Source organism: Fringilla coelebs, assembly GCF_963513975.1.
Source record: "Fringilla coelebs genome assembly, chromosome: 20".
Classification (NCBI taxonomy): Eukaryota; Metazoa; Chordata; class Aves; order Passeriformes; family Fringillidae; genus Fringilla; species Fringilla coelebs.
In genome coordinates, this window is record NC_140046.1 from 2,906,510 (window position 1) to 2,930,898 (window position 24,389).

Below are 24,389 nucleotides of genomic sequence, written 5' to 3' on the forward strand. Positions count from 1 at the left end.
TCTTTTTACCCAGTGTGAAAAGATGGAGTTGTGGCCCCAACATCCACCCCCCTCCAAAAAAACCCAAACAAAAAAAAGCCTGAGCCACAAAGCTGAAGCTGTTCCTTATAGAAAACATAGATTTTTATTATAAAAGTACAATTATGCCATATACAAAGGATTTTTATGCCACAGAAATTTGCAGTTCTAATATTAAAATAAAGTCCTGAGCAGGAAGTGGAGAGTCTCTCAAGCTGCCTTTGGCTGCATGTTCACCCTGGCACTGCTCTGCAGGTTTTTAACCTGACCCCACTTTGGGATCACTCTGGGGTCACTGCTGCTTCTCCTCCTCTGTCCGAGGCCGTTTCCGAGGGTTCAGCTCAGTCCCTCCTGTGCTGGCAGTGACGGCTGGAGGCTGCACATCTCGGAAGCCATGGGACTGGAAGATGAAAGGAAAATCATGTGCTAAGGCTTGTAGGGATAGAAAGCATGAGTAACCAGCTCCCAGAAGATCAGAATGAAGGATCACGCTGCCATTTATTCAGGATGAGCAGCCACAGATTGTTTATAGACCAGGTTAAGCTCAACACTGCAAACTTTACAACACATGTGCCAACTCACGTCTGCTCATTTTGTTTTTTAAAGATATTTTATTTTCACCAACCAGGCTATCACTTTCGTTTTACTGTTTATCACCCCTATGGCTATGAAAAACTGCTTCTCTGTAAATTAACTTATGTTGCCTATTTAAATAAATCAAAAGACAAATCCATCAGCTCCCACAGAAGCAAGGAGATGACTGGATTAATTGCCTCAGTCATTTTCAGAAACAAAACTGTGAATTTCTACAACCTAGGATATTTTTGTTCCACGTACCTACTTAATGAACTGAAAACATCAATGAGACATTGTAAGAGAACAGCAGAGCTGAATCTGTCTCTAGACTGCAAAGACTGTTCCAGCATAGTAATTTATGGGACACAATGGGATGAAAACCTTTGACTGCCAAAAACTAAATGTAGAAGTGAAAACTACATGCTGCTACTCAGGAGAGTGTTTGAAGTGATCTATCTGGCCTAGTACCACTCGTATTTTCTGCTACTGTAGCTCACAATTTAATTTTTAACCATTTTAAAATACGAAAGATCTCAAAGTCAGTTAGCTAAACATGCCATGGATGCAGATGGAGATGATATGTTGTGTGAAGCCTGCAACTCTGAATTCCCATCTCCAGACAAATGCTGTGCAGAGAGCACTGCTGACAGCTCAGTGAAGACTCAGTGCAGCCTTAGAGAGGAAAAGGCATTAATCAGAACACAAAATTGCTCTGCTGATCCAAAATGCTCAGGCAGAGACAATGTGGGGACGAGAGCATTTCAGGAATGCTGACATTTTGGGATGGTGCAGGAGGAATGCAGGCAGAATTACCATCAGAGGTGACTCTTCCCAAATGCCAGTGTGTCCCACAACAAGACCAATCCCAAATCCCAGCAAAATGTCTTGTTTAAGCCTCTCATCCCTGTATTTCTATTTCTGAATGCCTCACCTCACCCAACTTGGGCTTTTTAAAGGAACAAACAGCAAGAGCTGCTACAAGGGCAGGATCTGTGCAACCCCTCTGCTATTTATAAGCAACTCAAGTGTTATTTTAAAGAGCATAATGGGGAATCTTCAAGTTTAATGTTTCACTACATCTAATCTCTGCCATTTCCCTGAGGCACAAAGGTGGATCTGCAGCCAAGTATCCACTTAATCCAGAATGCTGACTCCCAGTGAAAGCATTCCAAGGGTTAGAAGGGCCAGAACATAAAGCAGGCTGCCCAGAATGGATGTTTTGCACTTGGCTGCAGGCAGACACCTTGAAAATACAAGAATTTTGTGTCTATTTGTGAGGTTTGGTAGTGGCTTTCAGATGGTGAGGAGTGGCTGCTGGAACCAAGGACAAAGCTCAGTCTTTCATTTTGAATTGTTCCTTAATGTCCTCTGGATTTACACCCTCTGCAGCAAGACTGGCAAGGGTAGATGTGTTTATTACCTGAGCACTGCTGCCACTGCTGGCCTGGCAGACCCTCCACAGCTCAGGGAAACAACTCCTACCTGGAATTTACATCCTGGGTCTCTGTCTTTCACTATGAAATAATCAGGTCACATTCCTGGGAAATTCAGGTGAATCAGCCCAGCTACTTACTCCCTTGTGCATAAATCAATTTCCATTTCTATACTCTGCATTTAAGAATGAATCCTTATCAGCCTGTGGAAGAAAGGATTTCATGGGAGAGGAGTTCCACAGCCCCCTCAGAGCAGTGACTGACTCCAGTGTGCTGGAAAGGACAGGATAAAAAAAGCCCAGAGCTCACTCATGAATTTACACATTTCATCAGCTCATGGGTACTGAACAGCCACTTTGCCAATGGTACCAATGCACTTCATCTGCACAATTCTAAGGAATTATTATTTTTTTAATATCTTTCTTTTTGTTTGCTGGTTATGCACAAATCTGACTTGGAAACACTGGACATGTATTGACATCTTTCAGTTTAACTATGGAATGAGAAATGGTAAAAGCAGACTGTTATCAGACCTGAATTTCATTAAAGAAATGGAGATAATACAATTTTTTACTAAAAGAAATCATCTGCTGAAGCAGTTCATCAGGATTAAGGGAAAAAACCACAGGGATAATCTTAAATATTAACTAATCTTTGATTAGGATTCACTCTCAACTCTTTTTCAAGATAGTGTGCATTCATACAGAAGAGAGCATAGCTGTTTTATGGTGCTTACAAAAATGAAAGAAAAAGGCAATTAAACTGTCTGAGATAAAATCCATCTGTTTGTCAGCTGGAGAAAAAAGGACTCACATCACATGATCCAAACAACCTTGGCATGTAGTCCCACTTCCCCTTCCAGTCTTTATAAAAGTATATCTTTGCAGTATTTCTTCTTTCCTGGTGAATACATTCAGGAGTGGGGAGGAAAAAAACCCTGATTTCTGTTTGAAAGTTTGAGGATCTCATCTGATGGCAGCATTAAAATCTGCAGAAAATGCTATGGCAACGTGTTTCCATGAGGACATGCAGCAAATAGTTACGGAATTGTACCTATGGATGTGACATGTGAGGAGGTAAGAATTGAGTGGTGCTGTCTTTTTAAATCTAAATACAGCTTAGACAGCATCTCTTCTCATTAATATGTATCTAAGCACTCCACAATAGGGAGTAATCACAGGATTTAACTAGGGATGAATAAGGACTCCAGCCATAAGCTGGAAGCTCCTTCTATGATAGGGACAGAAGAGAAAAATCTGTATATTGGCTGGGTGTAGGGTCAGTGTAGGATAAACACAGCGTGGGTTACACCACACATAAAGCAGAGATGGGGAAATACCTATGGAACAAAGCACTGGAGAGGCCTCTGGAATATCAAGTTTAATTCAGGTCATCCTCATCCTAAAAAGATGAACTCAGCGGGAACAGATGCAAAAAGCCACCTGAGAAGCCACACCCTACCTGACCAGGGAGCCAATGGTTCAGGTCTCCCAAAATGAAGCTCAAATTGTTCTTGGTACCTGTACTTAGGGCAAAAGTTAACTTCAGGGGCGGATAAAATAAGCAGCACCAGCAGCAGAACAGATGGGCACAGGCTGCCTGAAAGTTAGATCAGGAAATCAAAAGTATTTTAACTTTGAGCAGACAAAATACTGGGTCACTTTTCTAAAGAGAAAAAGAGCAAATTACCCTTAAATCTGGAGCTGTAACTACCTTCCCTTCAGAAGGCAGCTGAAAAGCAAGACTAAGAAAGCAAAGCCCTCTCTGAGATTTGTGTGTAATTCCTTTCCAGGTGCCAGTGTCACCCAGCTGGGAATGTCCCTCCCCACAGGAACACTCACTGTGATGTCATAGGCTATGGTGGACTCCTTCTGGCTCGGTGACTTGTACAACGTTGCCAATCTGGGAAAACAAACCCCAGGTAATTATGATTAATTAATGCAGTAATAAAAATTCCAAATAGCCCAGTGACCACACACAAGTTTTCCCACAGTACCCGTGGAATTCTCAGGGATGTATTTTCATATAGGTCAGTCAAACTGTGGATTCCCATCCTTACATGACCTGTCAGCTCAAACACAATCTAGACCTACTAAAAAGAGTGAATGATTAATTAGCCTTGTTTCATCACAGTATTTGATGACATTTTTGGAACAATATTCATCATGAATTAATTCCAAATGTCACTTTCTTAAAATGCAAGCAAAAAAGGTTTTGAGCACACCTCTTCCCTACTCCATTAATCACTTGTTCTTTGACCTCTCAAGGATGTGAGAGACCTTCAAGAATTCCAGTACTTCTAGGGAGGCTTTTTCCAGAGATTTCCCAAGCCTGTCAATATAACCCAGAGGCTGGAGATGTTCTATTTCTAAGCCTGCCCTTGCCACTGACACAGCACAACCTTGAGAAGATAGTTTCCCTTTTATTTCTCCTCTGACACTTCCCTGATTTGCTGCATTTAGACTCGAAGCAATACACCTTGTGTTCTACAGCAAATGCTTGCATAATATAGAGAGAAAATTGCACAGCAGCTCAAAAGGAAAAGGGGTTTTCAACCTTTGTCAGGGCTGCACCATGCCCACCTCCCCAAAACTCACACTTACATAAGCCAATCTAGAAAGTGTTCTGCTCTCTGTAGCAAGACACCCTGCCAAAAATCCTGTTAATTATTTTCGGGGGGTTTTTTCCTCCCTGAGGTGCCATTCTATTAGAGAGCACGTAATTACAGCCTGAGGAACGCTGCCACTTCATCTTAGCTACACAGGGAATTCCTCAGAACACTCAAATGCTGGGTTATACTTGACAAAATTGCCCAAATCTGGAGCTGCAGAAGCCAGGCTTTCACAAGAGCTCAGCTGGAGCCTCTGACTCAACAGGAACTTTCCTCCCAGCAAAGAGAACCCTTAGAATTAAGCTCTGACATTTTCAGGAGAAGAGAGAAAGGAGGAGACAGGTATCAAAGTGGCCAAAGCACATTTAAAAAATATTTTTTAAAAGGCAATGGGTCCTTAAATGATCTTTGTGCCTCAATAACCTGATATAAAACCAACAAAATCACAATGGAGCATCAGCAGCCTGTGTAAAAATAAGACAGCATTGAGCTATTTCTGCTTTTACAGTTGTATCCAGAATTGCTGTTTCTGCAGGCCCCCCTCCATGTCAGCTGCAGATTTACATCAGTAAATAAGCCAGGTTTGTCTCTCCTTGGCTTGTTTTCTGGAACTTCTATCTGCAGCCTTCCTAGCTCTGTTGCAGAAGAAAAAAAGTTCTTTTCATATATAAAATTAACTTTTGTTCACTCTGTAATCATTATGTTGATGCAACTTGTCCTAAAAAGACTGTTAACTAATCAGTAATGTTAATTTAATTCCAAATTAAACAGCCTGCTGTAATCATCCTGCATTGCCTTCTAACTTAGAATTTAAAAACAAAACTCCCCAAGAAAGTGTCACTGCATTTTTCTTTCAAATTCAACAAGCAAAACACTGCAAAACAACATTCTAGCACCATTTTTGCTCACTGTTTGCACAAGATTAGGGAATTGCAGCACAGCTCCTTAATCTCAAGCTGCTGCATGGTGATATTACATATAGGACAAATTTAAGTGACCAGGAAAGAGAAATGACCTTGCAATATAAAGAGGGGAAAAAAGAACCAAGAAACAGAGGAGATCTCATTGCAACAAACAGAATTTCACACTGTTTTTTGGAAGGTTCAACTCCTGAAGCTCAGGGTCAGCAGCCTGTCCTGAGGGTCACAGGCCAGGTGGCTTTAAAGCCTTCTTTGGCATCTCTGGTTTTGGACTGACACTGAAGCAAAAAAAAATTCTTTTCAAAGAAATTACAGTGGCTACAACCAACCATGGAGGAATGGGAGGTTCTTTATAATGAGACTGTTGAAATTGCACTGCTTCAGAGTAGGGCACAAATCACCTTGTGACCCACCAGCTCAATGCTTGCACTGAGTCTATGGCAAAAATTCACATTAGAATGAGAAGAGTTTTATTAAAAAATTACAACCCAATCCTATCTTGCAAAACAAAGATAGTAAAATTTTCTACTCAGCCACCAGATCCTAAATCCTTGTGCCTGAACAACTGCCATGAGGATGTTACACTTTTATAAACCATGGCATCTTGTCAGGAAGAGCCCACCACGGTGGGGAGGAGAAGCCTGACAGTTCAACCCTCACTGAGACAATTCCCGAGCCTCAGGAGCCTGGGATGTGGCAGAGCAAGGCCAGGAGCCAAATTCAAACCCCTGCTTGGCCCCCATGGCCAGTTTGAAAGATTCTCCAGGACCATTCTTGTATTTAGATGGATTTTCCTCACATTTTCCCTCACCTCTGAGTGTTGTCCCAGTGGAAGATTAAACGGACGGTGGCAGCGTGGCCCCAGCTTTCTCCTGAGGAACACAAAAGGACAGATCATTATCTCTTACAACACCACCAGCAGCAAGCTGAAATGAAATTCATCTTCAAAACCCCCCCATGATTAAAACAAAATCTGCCTTTCTTGCAGTGATGCATCACATCTTTTTCATACTGGCAAGGATTTCACAACAAACAGACCTAAAAAAGGAATCACCTCTGTAGAGTGTGTTTTACAGAAATCTTGATGCAGTACTTCCATATTTGTAGAAAAATTTCATGCATGCCTAATAAAGGACAGGTACTAGACAAGTCTTGAAAACAGAGGCAGCTTGAAGAAGAGATTTGTCTAATTACTCCTGAAGAAGTCTGGTGAGGAGGTCTAAATCCTACTTCAGAACTGTGATATTCTGTCTCTCAGGCATAATTATGAGCAAACATCAGTCCCTTTGGGATGCCAGCTTTGGGAGAAAGTCAACCATTATTAAAGCATTAAGGGCCCCTGAAGCAGTTTTCTGCTTCTGACAGCAAAATGCAAAATAACCAAAAGCAAGGAGCAGGGAGGTGTGGTGGAAAGAGAGAAGGAAATTTAAATTTTTTATCCTACTCCAGGGGCTCAGTCCCAATGTCTCAGCTCACACCTGACCACAAGTCAATGTGCAGACATCTTTATGAGGTGCTTTTTCCTCTGTTTATCCCTGTCAGCACTCCAAAGATGGATTGCATTTTAAACCAGTCTCCCCTGCCCACCTGCTCTTTGCTGTCCGCCCCTCCCTGGTCTCCCCCACAGCCCCAGCCCCTCGTGCCCCCTGTGCTCTGGTATTTATTAGGGCACAGAGAAGGAAAAAAAAAATTATCCCACTGCAATGAAGACCTAGACCCTTTAGGCATTTTGCCAGACCTTGCTCCACTACATCTGAGCTGAGATTAAAGATTTTGGCTCTCAGAGATGGCTCTGAGGCAGAGATCAAAACACATTTTACAATGGCTACAAATTCCACACCAGCAGATTTCCAACTGCACTGAATATGAGTGAAAAATGCTACTGTAAAACGAGATATTTCTGAGTTGAACTGCCTGTAGATTAATATTTGACCTCCTTTCTAAATATATTTAGTAGAAATGTCTAGGAACACCCAGCTTAGCTATCACTAGTGGGAAAGAAAGCTGTCCCCTTCATAAAGCTCCTGACTTAATACCTTGCAGCATCTGTGCCTTTTTCTTTCTTTTTTTTTTTTTTCCTCATAATTAAGATCTTCCCTTCTGCTCAGGACTAAATAAGTGTTTAGAGATTAATGCTTTCATGAAAAAGCTGTTTCAGAGGCTTACCAGTCAATGGGAGGAAAAACTCAATTTAGTGATTTTACTTGGGGGTTTGCTGTTGACCCCTCCCTCAACAGTTCCTCTGGCTACACCAAACCATGGAGGAGTGAGAGGTTCTTTAGCCTTTATGATGAGACTTTTGAAACACCATCTCTTCAGAGCAGGGCATCAAAACCACTTGGTTAAATATTTTCCCAAGTGGTACCAAGTTGCATTTTTGGAAGAGTTCACACTGCTCAGTTGAACAATACTGTGGTCACACACGCTGGGGAGAGTCACAGTCAGCTCCACAGGAGGTCATGTCAAATTAATTGTTTGTGAAAGAAAATATGCACAAGGCAAGGCAGGATATCTGGGAATTATAAACTCCCCTGAATGTCTTCACATTCTTTACTGTCCCCATGACTCAATAAACACAACAGCTCCCAAACAATGCTGGCCAGTGAAAAAAGACAGACTCTATTAGCTTTAATTGAGTTTGTAGCCAGAAAGGCTGCCAAAAACCATCCATCAGAGAGCAAGAGGCAAAACTGACAAAAAGGGTCAGATCTGGGAGCTGGGTCTGCCTGCACAGCTCCAAATTCCACGTTCTTCACATTCCTGCAGGAGATGGGCTGTGTTTGTTCATTTTACCCTCTAGCTCTGCCAAATGGTTTGGTGCCTGTACAGACTCTGGGAACATCTTTGCCTTTGTACTGTCCCCTTCTCTCTCCTCTCCAGAGCAAGAGAATCATTACTCAGCTCACAGAAAATGAAGAATTTGTGCCCTTTAAGTGAATCATAAAATAATGGAATGCTACAGCCTGAAATAAGATTTAAATGCTGAACCTTTCCTTAATTTGTAGAAATCTCCACTTCAGAACTGTTTCATTTTCCCCTGTGACTGCAGCAGAAAGGCATGGATGAGGTATCTGCTCATTACAGGGCAAAATTGAGCAGCCTGCAAAAAAAATCTTAACCTGGCTCAGGGCAGGCTGTGCCTGAGGATCCCCCACTGAACTTCCCTCTACATCATAACTGCAGAGAATTCCAGTGATACAGCAAATATGAAATGCCTTTGCAAATAATTAATGGGACATGTTCAAGGGTAATGGGAAAATAAACAATTTAAACTGTTTGGGAGAGGCAGTGAATGGTTCTCAGGGAATTTAGGAAATTGCAGCTTAGTTTGGGGTATGCAACCATTAAGCTGGGTTCTTTTTTGAGTGATTTAACCTTCTCCTCACCACATCCCTGCTAGAGGTTTACAGCTCCCAGGTACATTTTTGGATGATTTCTCTTTGTACAGAAAGCCAAAGGAAAGGAACTCATACATCAATTTTCAACTCAAAGCTCAACACTTACCTAAAGCAGGTACCAATGTGGACTGACTTTGTCCAATCCTTGTTGTCATTTGGTTTGTCAGAACTACCTGAAAGAGGAAACAGAAGCAAAAAAAATTATGAAAATCTGATAATCAGCTTACTGGGAGGGAAGAGAGGGAATTTTCAAAAAAAGCTTTTAGTGATGAAGCAGTTACTCAGGCAAAACTCCTGGCAACTGTAATGAGGAGAAACTGTAAGGGTGCCTCATCTTTTCAAAACAAATTAACAGTACCCTGCAAAATGTATTTTTGGTTTGAATGGGAGATGTTTTTCATCCAAGACTTTAAAGAAATCTCAATTTCTCCCTCCCCAAGAGAGACAAGCTCCACACAACTTATTTATCCCACAACATTTGTCCTAAATGTTGTTTGGATCTATGTTTAGCTGCAGCTGACTTGCACTGGCCCTCCAGGAGGAGCCAGCTCTCAGTCCCTGGGGTAAATGAACGTGGTGGTGCTGCTCCCAATGTGCATTAGCCTGGTGATTAACTGAATTCCTGTGCCTTGGAGTCTAAAAATGCACAAGTGGGTACAAGACAAAGCAGAATGGAAGTGAACAGACAGAGTGGGGGAGTGTTTTCACAGCCCCAATCACTGGTGGGAGGCTCACAGACAGTCTAGGTTAGATCCCTGGCAGAAGTGGGGGTGGGTGAGACAGAAAAGAGCCAGGAATATTAATGACAAAGTTCATTAAAAATGAAAAATTGTACCCATCTAAGACCCTAGAGAGTTCCATTGTTTGACATGCTCAGAGGATTCTTGCTGGAGCAGTTCAGAAAAGTGTGTGAGAGCACAGAGTTCCACTGAGCACAGCCTGAAACATTCACACAGCTGAGAGGCCAGCACAGATATTGCACATTTTAGAGAAGTAAATCATCACAAGTGCATGGTAACAGCCCCAAATAGCCTCCTCATCTCCCTGCTGGAGAAGGGCTGGGCATCCTGACTCCGAGTCCATCTTTAGGATCTGACTTCCTACCATATTAGAGCATCCAGAGCTGCCTGACAAGCAATCCCTGGCATGCAGGCTGGATTTAGCCTGCTCACAGCTCATGGAACTAACTCAGACACCATTAACAAGAGGGCCAGTCCAAGCAAAACCATTCCTGAAGCTCTGACTCCTTTAGCAAGAGTTTATTTAGCAACTTTGTACTAAAGTGCTGCCTGCTTCAGAAGAAATGATTTCTACATTTTATTCTTGACCAAAGAAAAACATTGTCCAATGACAGCAGCTGCTGTTCAAGGTCACCAGGTACCAAGTTCTAGGGGAAAGCACTCAGGAAACCTGAGGCTGTGCAGACCTTGGAACATCCTTTCCCTGGTGCCCAGAGCAGCAGGAAGGAGCTCCACAGCTCAAGTCAGGACACTTTGGGAATGCTGGGCTCTTCCCTTCCCACAGCTCCCAGAGGAAGCACAAGAGGAGTTTTATTTTTAGCAGCTTGGAACTAAAGCCAGCTGCACCAGAGAGTTGTGGGTGACAAGGTCACAAGTCACCTGGACACTGTTAGAGACACAAGCACCATTTTGAGGGCTGGGGAAGCTCCAATTCCTGAACAATGCTCCTCTGAGCTGTCAGAGACTTCCAAAACAACTTCTGGAACAGCTGCAGCTTCCCAGTGCCATCTGCTGGCTGCGGGTCTGCTGCCTCCAGACCGTCTGTGACGTAAAACAATGCCCAGGAAGGAGGCTCTGGGTTTCCATGGATGCCAGGAGAGGAGGCCAATCCAGCAGATAAAGTGGTTTTCCACCCTAGGAATGCTAATGTTTGTTTTTAAACAGAGAGTGTAAAGTTGTGTAGGAACTGCTGAATGCTCCCAGGTATTTTTGTAGGTAAAGTCACCAGAGGAGCATTCCTTGTCCAGCCAAATCACTGGAGATGATGGCAAACAGCATTAGAAATGCCATGCTACTACTTAATTAAGATCCACAGGAGGCTATTGATGCAAATTTCACTTATTTTGGCAAGTCTAGGAATTTCCCACCTTTTAGGTGTTTTGCCTTTGTGATCCCTCCATACTCACCAACTAAACCAGCAAGAGCGAATGCAGAGGGTATTACTGCAGAGGGCACTGCTGCAGGCTTATTTTGCTATTTAGAGACACATTTCTTTAATTCTTTGTAAAAAAAGTAGCATCTCTTGGGCTTGAAGGCTGCCCTGGACTCACAGCTGCCCTGTGCTCGTTGGCTGTGATGATGAGCTGCTGGGCCAGCCCGTTCAGCAGCCGCGTGCGCAGCGCCAGGTCCTCGAAGTCGTGGCGGAAGGGAAAGGCAATTCCATCAATCACCACCAGCCGGACCTAAAGGCAGCAGGAAAGATCAAAAACTGCCATCAGCATCCTATAAAAAATGACAACAAACAGCAAGAGCTGTTTTTAAATGCACTGGAATGTTTTATTTCATCCTTAGGTGAACACGACTGGCAAAGCTGGACTTGAAGCCTTGCAGAGGAGAAGCTGGAGAAAATAATCACTAAACAGCAGAACTGTACTTCAGTCAGCTCTCCACAAACAGCAAGTAGTTCACCTGCTCCCTCAAAAATTAAATCCAAATCAGAATTCAGGCTCTCTGGAGGCACTGCTGAGATAACTCAGCTGTTATCAGTGATCTGTCTCGGAAACACACAGTTTAACAGATGCCTAAAGATATTCCAGGCACACTGCACTGGAGCTGAGGATCTATCTTGCCTCAAGATGTTTGCTTTGCTGAATTATTTCTTTTGTAGCAATCATTAGCTGAAGTCAGAGCACGCTGCAGCTGCTGGCTCATCACCCTCAAGACACTGTATAAACATTAGTCTGGGATTTTGATTTATTCTAACTTCATTTGTTGTGGCTGTTTTGATGACCCAAGTATGAAATACAGGAGGGAGATGGATGGTCCAACAGTGCCTGCACATTCAGATGTCACTCAAATCCTTGGTGCCTCCAAGTTCCTGCAATACTGCACAAGATAACAAAGTGGAAACAACACAAAACCCTGATTTTCTGCATTACTGATTTAACTCATTAATGGGAAGCCTCTTTTTGACTGGAACATACAAGCCTGCACAGACATCACTGTGAAATGTCCTGGGCCTCCAACTGAAAAAAACCCATTAATTTGCAAAAGAAGATTAAATAGTTGGGATTAAAAGAAGACATTAATCGTATTCTCATTTTCCCTCTTTCCTACAAATTCTTTTCCACGAGTCTGTACATTCTCCTCTCCTCATGTATCATTTCTTTAAGAACAATGAGTTTAACAGCACAAACATGACTCATGCTAGACAGGAATGTATACATGGTTATATAACTTGGCTGTCACAATTATGTTCAGGTAGGATGCAATTTAGTTAAATTTCTCCCAGACAGCAGACAGGAAAACTTAAAGTATTTAAAGTGTAAAGAGAGCTTGCTAATACCTGCCTTGTCCATGCCAGCTTGGCTCTAGCAGACCTTAAAGAATTGGGTTATTTACCACAAGAATATTTGCTAACAGTCTTTCTCATATTATTTACAAGATCTCAAACTAATTGATATTTCCAAATGGCACATTTGGATCTCTAACTCTACATCTTTCTTATCTCTAAACCTCTACAACTTTTTCTCTCTCCTAAAACCCCTAAAATCTGGAGGCCTCCTGTGGTCCCAGACTGGGCTCCAGAGGGATCAGACTAATTTTAATGAGAGCTGGACTGCAATGAGCAATCTGTCAAGTCACTTCTAGCCCGTCCAAGGAATCAGCAGAAGGTCTTGTGGTTCTCCTGCAACCTTCAGCACTTCAGGCTGCAGGCCAAGCCCAGATAATCAGCACAGATGGTTCCAGGGAGCTGCAGCCCAGTGGAACTGTGCTAATGAAGCCATGTACTTTCCACAAGAGCAAACACAACAGGGCACCGTTAGTACCTGGCAGGGAAAGGGAAATACCAGACTACACCGAGCACAAGTGAGGCTCCCATCTGTGTTTTCCAGAACACCACAGCTCCCATCAATGAAAAATCTTGGAATATATGCAAAAGACATTCTAATCCAGCACTGATTTGTGCTCTGATAGAACAAGACACAGTCATATTTCCCAGATCCTGACAGGGAGTGATCTGCAGTGCAGAACCCAGAAATCTGGAGGGGAGGTGGTGAAAATCTGCCTTACAATAGCATTTCTCTAAGACATTAGGTACTAAGAAACTTTCTGGCTGCAGTCCACCCAAGAGTCAAGCTGCAGGCTCTGGTTGCTTCTAGCAACAGAAGATGCACTGAAAAGAAGGAGTCACTTGGATGGTGCAGGATATTTCTGGTCCTCAGTGATCTTTTAGGGCAAAAAAAGTGGCACCAAGGCTTTCTGATGCCACCCTCATGGTCAGCACACAGCCCCTGGCTGGGAGGCTCTTGTGCAGAGCAGCCCTGTGCTGATTCACAGCTCAGTGCTCCCAGAAATGGAACATGTGGCAGCACAGACCCAGTGTCCTCAATTCAGAGTGGAAATTCAGGAGGATGGCAAAAGCAAATCCTCTTGAGAGTAATTGGGATGGGAACAAAAAGGCAAACAAGCAGAAGGCTTTACATTTGTACTCTGCTATCAGCCAGTATTTTACTGCCAAGCTGACGAGGTACCAAGGTGTTTACTCCTGTTACTACAGCAGACAAAAACTCTTGAGTGTGAAGATGAGTGACACCTCCTGACAAGCCTGCAACGAGCCTTACCTTGGAATGCTCTGACAGGAATTCTGGCAGGAGGTAGACCTGGGCCAGCAGCTCTGTGTAGTCACGACAACGGAAGTAATAGATGTGAGAGAGGATATTTTCCAGAGAGAAAGTCTCCAAAGCTTTCCCATGCTCTGAGAACAAAACAAACAGACGAGTAAATGAGTCAGAAGTCTGTACGAGCATATTGTTACTTTCATCATCCCACCAAAGCCTGCCCTCCACACATAGCAACAGCAAAGCCCCCAGAAACAGAACAGGCAAGGTAAGGAGTGTGGAAACATATTTTCCATCTGGCTTGAAAGTCAGGAAGGTGGTGAGCAGATGCTATCCCAGCATTTGCACACAGACACGCTGGAGCATCCAAGGGAGGCCTCCAACAATGAAAAATTTATTTCTGAAGCAAGAACTTCCCCAGTAAATCATTTTCAAGCCAGAACACCACCAGAGGACATCAGGGACGATTAATCATCCCTTGCTTAATATACAGGCAGTAACTCATTTAATACAGTGCCTTTTTAGCTCAGTTCAAACAGAAGTTTGGGGCATAAATTCTCCATGAGTAACACAAAAGTTGTGTCCTTACCCCCAGGAGACTGATGACTTAGAGAATAAAACTTATTAAAAGCAGCCTGGCTATACTGACTTTATGGAGGAGCTGAATTCCAGCTATGGTTTTATTCTATGGGCCTTCAGCAGCAACACTGCCTCACAAAATTCTGCTGTTCCTCTTTTCTTTCCCTACCTGTTCCTGTGTTTTGAAACAAAACACGCAGTTTTGCTCAACAGGTGCAAATATGATCATTAAGGTGCTAAAAAATTGGAAGGAAAAGAGGAAAGGAGGAAGATCAAATATCAAAACCCCACACACCACCTAAAACCCCCCAGGATCAAAATGTTCACGAAATCACCCTGCAGAAAAATAATTCTTTTTGAAGTAGCTCAGCCCAGTCTGCTCCAGACACAGATGTAGTTCAGGGTTTGATCCACAGAGGTGGAAATAAAAAGCTGTCAGCAAACACTCCAAAAGTAACACTGCAGCCTACGAGCCACTTGTTCCACTCCATCCTTGCCTCCTCCAGAAAAGAAATGACTTGGCAACGTACCCTCTTCTTGCTGAGCCTCAGCAATGAGGTGGCAGTGCTGCACACAGGCAGCTGCAATGTCCACCACTCTGTCCACCATAAAACTCCCCTCGGTGTCAATGAACACAGCTTCTCCAGCAATGCCCCCAAAGCACTCTGGGATCTGGACATCCACTGCCAGCTGCATGCTGCCATGGGAAACAGAAACAGAGATCAATATCTGCATCCCAGAGCTGTCCCTGCTCCCTCCTGGGACACAGAGATCAATATCTGCATCCCAGAGCTGTCCCTGCTCACTCCTGGAGTGACATTCCTGCTGAGGAACACATGGGACAGGGAGCATTACAACCATGATTGCATTTATAATGCTGGAGAAGAATCAGAGATTGCAGTCAGACAACAAGAAAAATGGACTCATTTCATAGCTGAGTTGAACAAAAAGTGACTCCTGGTTGCACACAAGCCGTGTGACAGTGAAATACCACAGCTGTGTTTTGCCAACTCCGGGTGCTCCGCAGATCTCGGTGATTTTTGTCAGCTGCACTCCACCTCCCAGGATGTTGTCCAGTGCTGAACAGAAGGTGATGATGAAGCCCTGGGTTTGCTCTTCTTCCAGGAGCTCCAGGGCTGTGCACTTCCTGGTGGCACCTGATCCCCCAGCTGTCCTTGCTGTGTCCCCGTGACATTCCTGCCTCACCACCTGCAGCGCTTCCAGCGCCTCTTCCCTGGAGATTCCAATTTCTAGAAAAGCCAAAAGCACAAAACAGCACCTTTATTTTATAAGTACTGAGTGATTCCACAGCATGACACAAAATAATTGATATTCACCCTCCCAGGACAACATGCACACAGCCCTGGCACTAATGATGTGATTTTCAAACTGTTATTGTCATAGATGATCAAAATCCCAGACTGGTTTCGGTTGGAAGGGGCAAAGATAACCCAGGCCCCCCCTGCCATGGACAGGGACACATTCCATGTCCCAGGCTGCTCAAAGCTTCATCCAGCCTTGGACGCTGCCAGGGATGCAGGGGCAGCCACAGATGCTCTGAACACCCTGTGCCAGGGCCTGCCCACCTTCCAGGGAGGAATCACTACACACTCCTTTAAAAAGACAACTTTCTAACTTCAAACAGGCTTATTTTGTTTAAATCACCTAGTAAAAAGAAGAGAGAAGCTGGGGAAAGAGGAGGGATGAGCCTGACAGAATCCCTTTGCTTTCCTGCATCCCATTGACATCCATCAGTGTCAGCTGATCTTCTACCAGAATCCTCTATTTTTATTATTTTTTTTTTTATTATTATTCACTGTGCCCATTTCCCGGAGGCCTCACTGGGGCCTGAACGGAGAAGGGGGAAGGGCCCGGAAGATCCCGGGGAGGCCCCGCGGGGCCGAAAGCCGCCGGTACCTTTGCTCAGGCCGCAGGGCCCGGTGTCCAGCAGCTCCTGCGCCGTCTGGAAGCCGGCGGCGGCGAGGCGTGCGCGCAGGGCGGGGGCCAGCGGCAGCGTGCCCACCTCCCGCTGCATGGGGGCACCGGCACCGGCACCGGACACGCCCCCGATGGCTCCGGACACGCTCCGGACACGGCTCGGACACGCTCCGGGCGCGTCCAGCGAGCGGCGATCGCTCCCGGCCCCGCCCACCGGCCCCGCCCTTCCCGGTCCGGCCCCGCCCCGCCCCACCCTGGCGCGAAGCGGGCGAGCGGCGGCGCCGCGCATGCGCGCCGGCGTTCCCGCGTGTCGGGGCCGTTCGAGCGGCGGGTGAGCGGGTCCGCGTGGGCCGCGGGTGTCCGGGGCTCCGGGAACGGGCTGGAACGGGCATTCCCCGCCCGGGACTGCCGCTGGGTCTGTCCCGCCTGTGTGCCCCGCAGAGACCGCTGCTCCCGGCGCGTTCTGTGATCTCCCCGTTGTCGCCTCTCCCGTCCGAGAGGGCACTCTTAGGGAGGGCAGGAGGCTGATTTCCCCTTCCATCTCTGGATATTCCTGTAGGAAGCTGACCTTACTTTAAGCTACTGCAGGTTCTGAAGTCACACATAAGTTCTTTACGTTGAGGTGCTTTGCAGCTTGATGTTTCCTACCTTTTCCCAGTTGCGTTCAGGAAAGAAGATGGCTCATCCCATCCCTCTCCCATTTCCATGCCCAGTCAAGCTTGGAAGTATAAAAGGAGACTCCCTGGAAGCTGACCTGCATGAGTATGTCAGGGAAGGGAACTATGTGAAAGTGAAGAAGCTTCTGAAAAAAGGTAAAAGCTAAGTTTAGACAAGTACTGGCAGAAAATATTTACTTTTTCGTGTATTCTTTTATTTCTCCTAAAAAATAGTCAGCACACTGCTTGTAGAATCCAGTTATCTGAGTGACATATATTGACAAAATGATTTATAGCTGCCCTTTTCTGTTAAGTGGGAATAGTTCTCGAATCAAAAAATGTATTAAAATAACTTAGATGAAAAGAAAATTAATCTTTTATAAGTAAATGGCTCATAAGGACATGACAGAGGCCTTGTAAAACTAAAATTCTCAAAGAGACCTGTAGGAATATTCCTTTTAAATGGGGTTTTAGTTCGAATTGCCGAATGCTTAGGGTACGGTTTAGATCTTAAGCATTTTGACAACCAGATTTATAGCCACGTAGGAACAGGGAATTTTGTACACGAAACCAAACACTCGGTGCAGTTTCGTTTCGGTTTCAGGATCGCGGATCTCAGTGGGCTGTGCTGATGCAGAACTGCGCCTTCCCGGGCGGGACCGGCGCTTGGTGGCGGGCGCGCCTCTGATTGGCTGTCGGGGGCAGAACATGCAGATCAGGGGGGCGTGTCCCGATCGCCGCCACGCGCGGCCGTTCCGCGGGGCGCGGGCGCTCCCGCGGGGCTCGGGGCGCGCTCCCGCGGCCGTGAGCGCTCGGCGGGGCCGCGCCGGCCGCTGGCGGGCGGGTGTCGGGGGCTGGCCGTGTGCTGGGCGCGGGTGGCGGCGGCAGGGGTGCTCGCGGCGGGCCATGTTGCGTTAAGACTATACTTTCAGGGATCATTTCTGTAGTTGGTCACTAGAGGAGAGTGATCTTCCCTGATCGGCGTCACAAGCCACGAGGAGGAGCGAGGTGTTCTCTCCTGAGCGCGAAGCGGGCGGGCGGTGCTGCCTGGGCAGGGGCCGCTCGCCATTGATGACCGTTCCCGGCCCCCGTGGTGGGGCTCGGGAGGGAGAGAACACGGGCTGAGTGGTTTGTGCGCCTTTTTTATCTTGGTGAAAAAACAGAGTTAATGAGGAGAGGAGCTCGGGGTTAGCTCCGTGTTGCCCCCTGAATCCTGGCCCCAAGTGCCACAATCACATGTTTTAGAAATCCCTCCAGTGCTGGCGACTCAGCCCCTGCTGTGGCCAGCTGTTCCAGTGCTTGAGAACCCATCCAGTGAATGAATTATCCCCACTATCAAACCGAAACCTCCACTGCTGCGCCCTGAGGCCGTTTCCTCTCATCCTGTCCCTCGTTCCGTGCAGGGGGACAGACGCCAGGTGCCTCCATCCTCCTTGCAGGCCGGGGCAGGGAGGGTGAAAGTTCCCTCTGAGGTTCCTTTTCTCCAGGCTGAGCCCCCTGCCCGTCGCCTCAGGGCTCGGCAGGGAGAGAACACGGGCTCAGTGGTTTGTGGCCCTTTCTTTATTGTGGTTAATGAAAGAATCGGAGAGAGCAGAGAGGGATGAACCATCCTTGCCGTGGGGCACTTCTATCTCTCGTACACAACCCGCAGCCAGGCTCTCGCTGCAGGGGCGATCCCCAGGGAGGGCGCAGCAGCCACACGGATTTCGGCTTCATGAGAGTATTCAGACCGATGGCATTCTACCCATCCCTTGGTGCAGGGCAAGGGGACTTTCTTGTTTAAAAAGTGCCGCCTCTGATGAACGCTGATGATCAGAGTGACACGGGACTAAGGGGAACCTGTTCCAGATTTGCCTTTCATCAGTTTTGGAAGTCTGTGTCGGTCAGGCTGCAAATTCTGATGGGGTTTAGGGAGAAACTGCTCCGTGTTGTGCTCTTTATGCCGTCGGTCCATGGTGCTCAGGGTGAGCCCAGAGATGTAAAGGCCGGAATTTGTTCTTTGCCACCCTGAGAGCGTCGGGAGAGGCTGGGAGCCAGCGCACCGCCCCGGCGGCAGCCGTGCCGCGCTGCTGCTGTTGGCACCGGGGTCCTGCCGGGGCAGCGGCAGCACGGGCGGTGACGGTCCCTCGTGTCCTGTCGCGACAGCGGTGACAGCCCGAGTTCCGGCGGCAGCGTCAATTCTGGTTCGGAGGGGGGATAGAGCGGGAAGGCGGGGCCGCGCCGGCTCCAGGCCTAGTGAGCGCCTCTGATTGGCCGGCGGGGGCAGAACATGCAGATCAGGGGGGCGTGTCCCGATCGCCGCCACGCGCGGCCGTTCCGCGGGGCGCGGGCGCTCCCGCGGGGCTCGGGGCGCGCTCCCGCGGCCGTGAGCGCTCGGCGGGGCCGCGCCGGCCGCTGGCGGGCGGGTTTCGGGGGCTGGCCGTGTGCTGGGCGCGGGTGGCGGCGGCAGGGGTGCGGGCGGCGGGCAGTGTTGCGTTAAGACTATACTTTCAGGGATCATTTCTGTAGTTGGTCACTAGAGGAGAGTGATCTTCCCTGATCGGCGTCACAAGCCACGAGGAGGAGCGAGGTGTTCTCTCCTGAGCGCGAAGCGGGCGGGCGGTGCTGCCTGGGCAGGGGCCGCTCGCCATTGATGACCGTTCCCGGCCCCCGTGGTGGGGCTCGGGAGGGAGAGAACACGGGCTGAGTGGTTTGTGCGCCTTTTTTATCTTGGTGAAAAAACAGAATTTACGGGGAAAGGGGCTTGGCTTTGGCTCCTTGTTGCTAACCCTGAATCCTGGTCCCAAGTGCCACAATTACATGTCTCATAAATTCGTCCAGGGCTGGTGACTCAGCCCCTGCTGTGGCCAGCTGTTCCAGTGCTTGAGGACCCATCCAGTGAATGAATTATCCCCACTATCAAACCGAAACCTCCCGTGCTGCGCCCTGAGGCCGTTTCCTCTCATGCTGTCACTTGTTCCGTGCAGGAGTGACAGACGCCAGGTGCCTCCATCCTCCTTGCAGGCCGCGGCAGGGAGGGTGAAAGTTCCCCCTGAGGCTCCTTTTCTCCAGGCTGAGCCCCCTGCCCGTCCCCTCAGGACTCGGCAGGGAGAGAACACGGGCTCAGTGGTTTGTGGCCCTTTTTGGTTTTTTAAAATCATGGTCAAAAGAGTGTTCCCGGGGCTAAAGGGTCAGCCCTGCGAGCTCGCTCTTGGCTGCCTCCTGAATCCTGACCCCAAGTGCCACAGACACGTTTTATAAATCCTTCCAGTGCACACTGGGATTTATCCAGCAGGCTGAGCCCCCCCAGCTCCGTCAACTGCTCCTCATCAAATCCATCACCCTTCCCAATTCCCTTCTCTGGACACACTCCAGCCCCTCAATGCCCTTCTGTTTGTGCTGAGGCCAAAACTGGACGCAGGATTCGAGGTGCGGCCTCACCAGTGCCGAGTACAGAGGACGGTCCGTGTGCTGGTCCTGCCGGTCACACTGCTGCCGGTACCAGCCCCGTTCCACCGGCCTGCTTGGCCACCCGGGCACGCTTCCTGCTCTTGCGCGCCACTCTCGAGCGGCATCCCCAGGGCCTTTTCCTCCATGCATCTTTCGAGCGGCTTTTCCGAAGCCTGCGGCGTTGCACGGGGGTTTTTGTGACCTAGTGGCCATCGTGCAAGGGACAAGGGAGAGCCCGGTGCCGATTCCGCCTCCCGTGACGCATCCTGGGCCCCGCGCGGCGGCGGCGGCATCGGCGGTCGGGAAGGCGGGGCAGAGGCGGACGCGCCTCTGATTGGCCGGCGGGGGCAGAAGATGCAGATCAGGGGGGCGTGTCCCGATCGCCGCCACGCGCGGCCGTTCCGCGGGGCGCGGGCGCTCCCGTGGGGCTCGGGGCGCGCTCCCGCGGCCGGGGGCGCTCGGCGGGGCCGCGGCGGCCGCTGGCGGGCGGGTGTCGGGGGCTGGCCGTGTGCTGGGCGCGGGTGGCGGCGGCAGGGCTGCTCGCGGCGGGCGATGTTGCGTTAAGACTATACTTTCAGGGATCATTTCTGTAGTTGGTCACTAGAGGAGAGTGATCTTCCCTGATCGGCGTCACAAGCCACGAGGAGGAGCGAGGTGTTCTCTCCTGAGCGCGAAGCGGGCGGGCGGTGCTGCCTGGGCAGGGGCCGCTCGCCATTGATGACCGTTCCCGGCCCCCGTGGTGGGGCTCGGGAGGGAGAGAACACGGGCTGAGTGGTTTGTGCGCCTTTTTTTTATCTTGGTGAAAAAACAGAGTTAACTTTTCGAGTCGCAGCCTTATTCCGGGGTTGGACCCAGCATCTTTCCCAGCGGTGCTCATCACCCCGCCTGCGAATTAATAACAGGCCGGAATTTAATTCCAGAAGGGAATACATTATGTTGAATAAGATCAAAGCACCCAAACATTGGAATCACGCAGGGTTCTGACTGGAAAAGGACCGCAGACATCAGAGTTCAGCTCTATAAGCAAACGGCACAAGCGGGGATCGAACCCGCGACCTTGGCACCTGCTCTGAGCAATTACTGAAGAATAATTTACTTATTTTAATAAGTCATTAATATGGAATAATTTACTTGTCTATAAATATATTAACAATTACAACAACAATAATAAACTGATATATTAATAAGTAATTACTAAAGAACATTTTACTTATTTATTTGCACAATAATGACAATAATAACAACAATAACAATAACAAACACTTTTAATAAGTACTAAAGAATAATTTGCTTATTTATTAAGATGATAATAATAATAATAAATTTTTATTAATAAGTAATTACTAAAGAATAATTTACTTATTTATTAAGATGATAATAATTATTATAATTTTTTATTAATAAGTAGTTATTAAAGAATAATTTACTTATTTATTCATTCTTTCCTCCTGTGTTACATGTGCTCGTCCATCTCCACTTATATATCCATCATTTGTACTTACACAGATGATCAATATAGATATATATCCATCTATATATATACTTTTCCATGTATATATATATATTCTTACATATCCATCTCTCTAATTTAAACAGTACATATAATTCCTTACACAACTTATAAAAGCACCATTTGTTACTTACACATCCTTTATTTAAAATCCTCGTGGACATGCAGTTCTTTCCTTATAGAAAATCACAAAAAAAACCATTTGCTGTTTTTTTTTTCCCCCTCAATTAAAACAAATTCCACCATGGAATCTTGGGTTTCCTTGCAGGAATTTTTGTTGATGCTGTGAATTCCATGGGCCAAACCTGTCTGTTCACTGCTGCACTGCTGGGGCTGGGTAAAATCGTGGATGTGCTGCTGGAATATGGCTCGGATGCCAATCAGTTAAGTATCAAACATTCATTTTTTCAAATTAAAATTAATCTCGGAGTTGGTTTAGTCAGTGTGAAACACCAACATTCACTGGGCAGAAATGAAGAAGTGCTTAAGATGCACGTTGGTATTTTAACCAGAGCTCCTCAGAGGTAAATATAGAAATAATGTCCTTTTTTTCCATGGTTTATTCTGATATTTTGTGGCACACAAACACCCCAGTGATGCTGGTTTCCCCCTGCTGAACATTTCCTGCCTTCCCCCAGTCGCTGCTACGACGGGAGCACCCCTGTGCACGCAGCGGCGTTTTCGGGGAGCCAGGGCATCCTCAGCAAGCTGCTGGACGAGGGAGGAGAGCTGCGGGTCCACGACAGCCAGGGCAGAACTCCCCAGCTCTGGGCTCTGTCAGGCAGCAAGGAGAGCAGTGCTCAGGTATGGCTGTGGGCTGCTGGTTTCAGACTGCTCCTCTATCACAACGCTCAGGCATTGCTGCAGAAGCTCAGTCCTGGCTGCAATATCCATTTCAAACTCTTCCCCTCTATCACAACGCTCAGGTATTGCTGCAGAAGCTGATTCTTGGCTGCAATGTTGATTTCAAACTCTTCTTCTCCATTATCACAATGCTCAGGTACTGCTGTGGAAGCTCCTTTCTGGCTGCAATGTTGATTTCAAACTCTTCCCCTTTATCACAACACTCAGGTATTGCTGCAGAAGCTCAGTCCTGGCTGCAATGTTGATTTCAAACTCTTCTTCTCCATTATCACAATGCTCAGGTACTGCTGTGGAAGCTCGTTCCTGGCTGCAATACTAATTTCAAACTCTTCCTCATTATCACAACACTCAGGTATTGCTGCAGAAGCTGATTTTTGGCTGCAATGTTGATTTCAAACTCTTCCCCTTTATCACAACGCTCAGGTACTGCTGTGGAAGTTCATTCTCAGGTGCAGTGTTGGTTTCAAACTCCTCTTCCCCTTTATCACAACACTCAGATATTGCTGTGGAAGCTGATTTTTGGCTGCAATGTTGATTTCAAACTCTTCTTCCCCATTATCACAACACTCAGGTGTTGCTGTGGAAGTTCATTCCTGGCTGGACTATTCATTTCAAACTCTTTATCACAGCACTCAGGTGTGGCTGTGCAAGCTCACTCTTGGCTGCAATATTCATTTCCAACTCCTCTTCCCCATTATCACAACGTTTCTCTTAAAAAGGAACCTGAAATTGCAGTTGTTGTTGTGATTTTTTAAGATTTTTTTAAGCTTTTTGATGTTTACATTCTTGTAACGATCTTTCTCTCTCACTTTCTGTAAATAACTTGTTGTTTTACATTAAATATTGACATTTATTTATTGTTTTACATTTACAGGACTTTACATTTCATTCCTCTTTTATGGAGGAGGAGAAATTTGATGGGCTGTTGGTCTGTCCAGTGTCATTGGAGAGGTGGCACTGTCCCCCTCCAATCCACTGTCACTTTTAGAAATCTAAATATTTGAGTCAGAAAATAAACTTCCTTTTTTACCTTAAGAACAACAGTGTGTGAGCATCCTGTTATTTCGTGTCCTATAGTGGCAACAATTTTCTCTGTGATTTTTCCAATTAGAATTGGGTGAAATTTCAAATTTTGTCATGTTTGAAGTCAGCTTTTCTTCTATTTGCATGTACTTGATTCCCTGTTAGTGCCTTTCTCAAAATTCCCATTTTGATATTACAAGTAATTAAAAGTAACCAGTTATTTCTTCCAGTAATCCAGATTGATGATTTTTAAGTTGTTCTTTTTCTCCTGAAGCTCTTTTTTTATTGCTTTTCCCTCCTCCTCCTGCCCAGATGCTGGAATTTATCCAGCAGTGCACGCTGCACATGCAGGCTGCCATCTGGAATCTTCCCTCTGACCTGCTCAGGAAGGTTGGCTCCTCAAAGGCCTTGATCTGCAGCCCCTCGAGGTTTGGGGGCCTTGTCCAAGGGTAAATAATTATATTTATATAAAAAAATATATTATATACATAGAAATATAAAAATAAATTATATACACATTTTAGTTCTATTTATATTTTTATTTATTTCGTTTTCAATATTATATATTTGATATATTTATATGTATTTATTGCTGTATTTATTTATTTTTCTATATTATGTACAAAAATATTT

At 46.5% G+C, this 24,389-nt stretch overlaps 2 protein-coding genes across 2 annotated transcripts in view; one reads left to right on the forward strand and one right to left on the reverse strand.

Moving 5' to 3' along the window:
• Positions 1 to 153: 153 nt before the first annotated feature.
• RAD51C (RAD51 paralog C) lies at positions 154 to 16,479 on the reverse strand. Its single transcript, XM_084219169.1, has 9 exons — positions 16,254 to 16,479; positions 15,328 to 15,586; positions 14,867 to 15,033; positions 13,761 to 13,894; positions 11,247 to 11,378; positions 9,063 to 9,129; positions 6,370 to 6,430; positions 3,869 to 3,929; positions 154 to 418 (listed from the first exon to the last, which is right to left on the reverse strand). The coding sequence occupies exons 1-9, from the start codon at positions 16,369 to 16,371 to the stop codon at positions 311 to 313; spliced, it is 1,107 nt and encodes a 368-aa protein (XP_084075295.1). The 5' UTR covers positions 16,372 to 16,479; the 3' UTR covers positions 154 to 310.
• A 471-nt stretch (positions 16,480 to 16,950) lies between these two features.
• Positions 16,951 to 24,389, forward strand: part of TEX14 (testis expressed 14, intercellular bridge forming factor) — a gene marked incomplete at both ends in the record, with an annotated part of 31,244 nt that continues 23,805 nt past the window's right edge. The window contains 4 exons of the mRNA XM_084219243.1: positions 16,951 to 17,086; positions 22,138 to 22,252; positions 22,508 to 22,673; positions 24,069 to 24,205. Coding sequence (XP_084075369.1) covers positions 16,951 to 17,086; positions 22,138 to 22,252; positions 22,508 to 22,673; positions 24,069 to 24,205 — 554 coding nt within the window. The remainder of the gene's footprint in view (positions 17,087 to 22,137; positions 22,253 to 22,507; positions 22,674 to 24,068; positions 24,206 to 24,389) is intronic.

What these genes read in the sequence shown, in the direction of transcription:
- RAD51C (XM_084219169.1), bottom strand. Translation starts at nt 16,371, where the DNA reads ATGCAGCGGGAGGTGGGCACGCTGCCGCTGGCCCCCGCCCTGCGCGCA. An exon ending in CCAACGAGCACAGGGCAGCT is followed by an intron (nt 9,130 to 11,246) that starts GTGAGTCCAGGG and finishes TTCCTCTTTCAG; the next exon opens with GTAGTTCTGACAAACCAAAT. An exon ending in CCATAGCCTATGACATCACA is followed by an intron (nt 419 to 3,868) that starts GTGAGTGTTCCT and finishes TTCATCTTCCAG; the next exon opens with TCCCATGGCTTCCGAGATGT.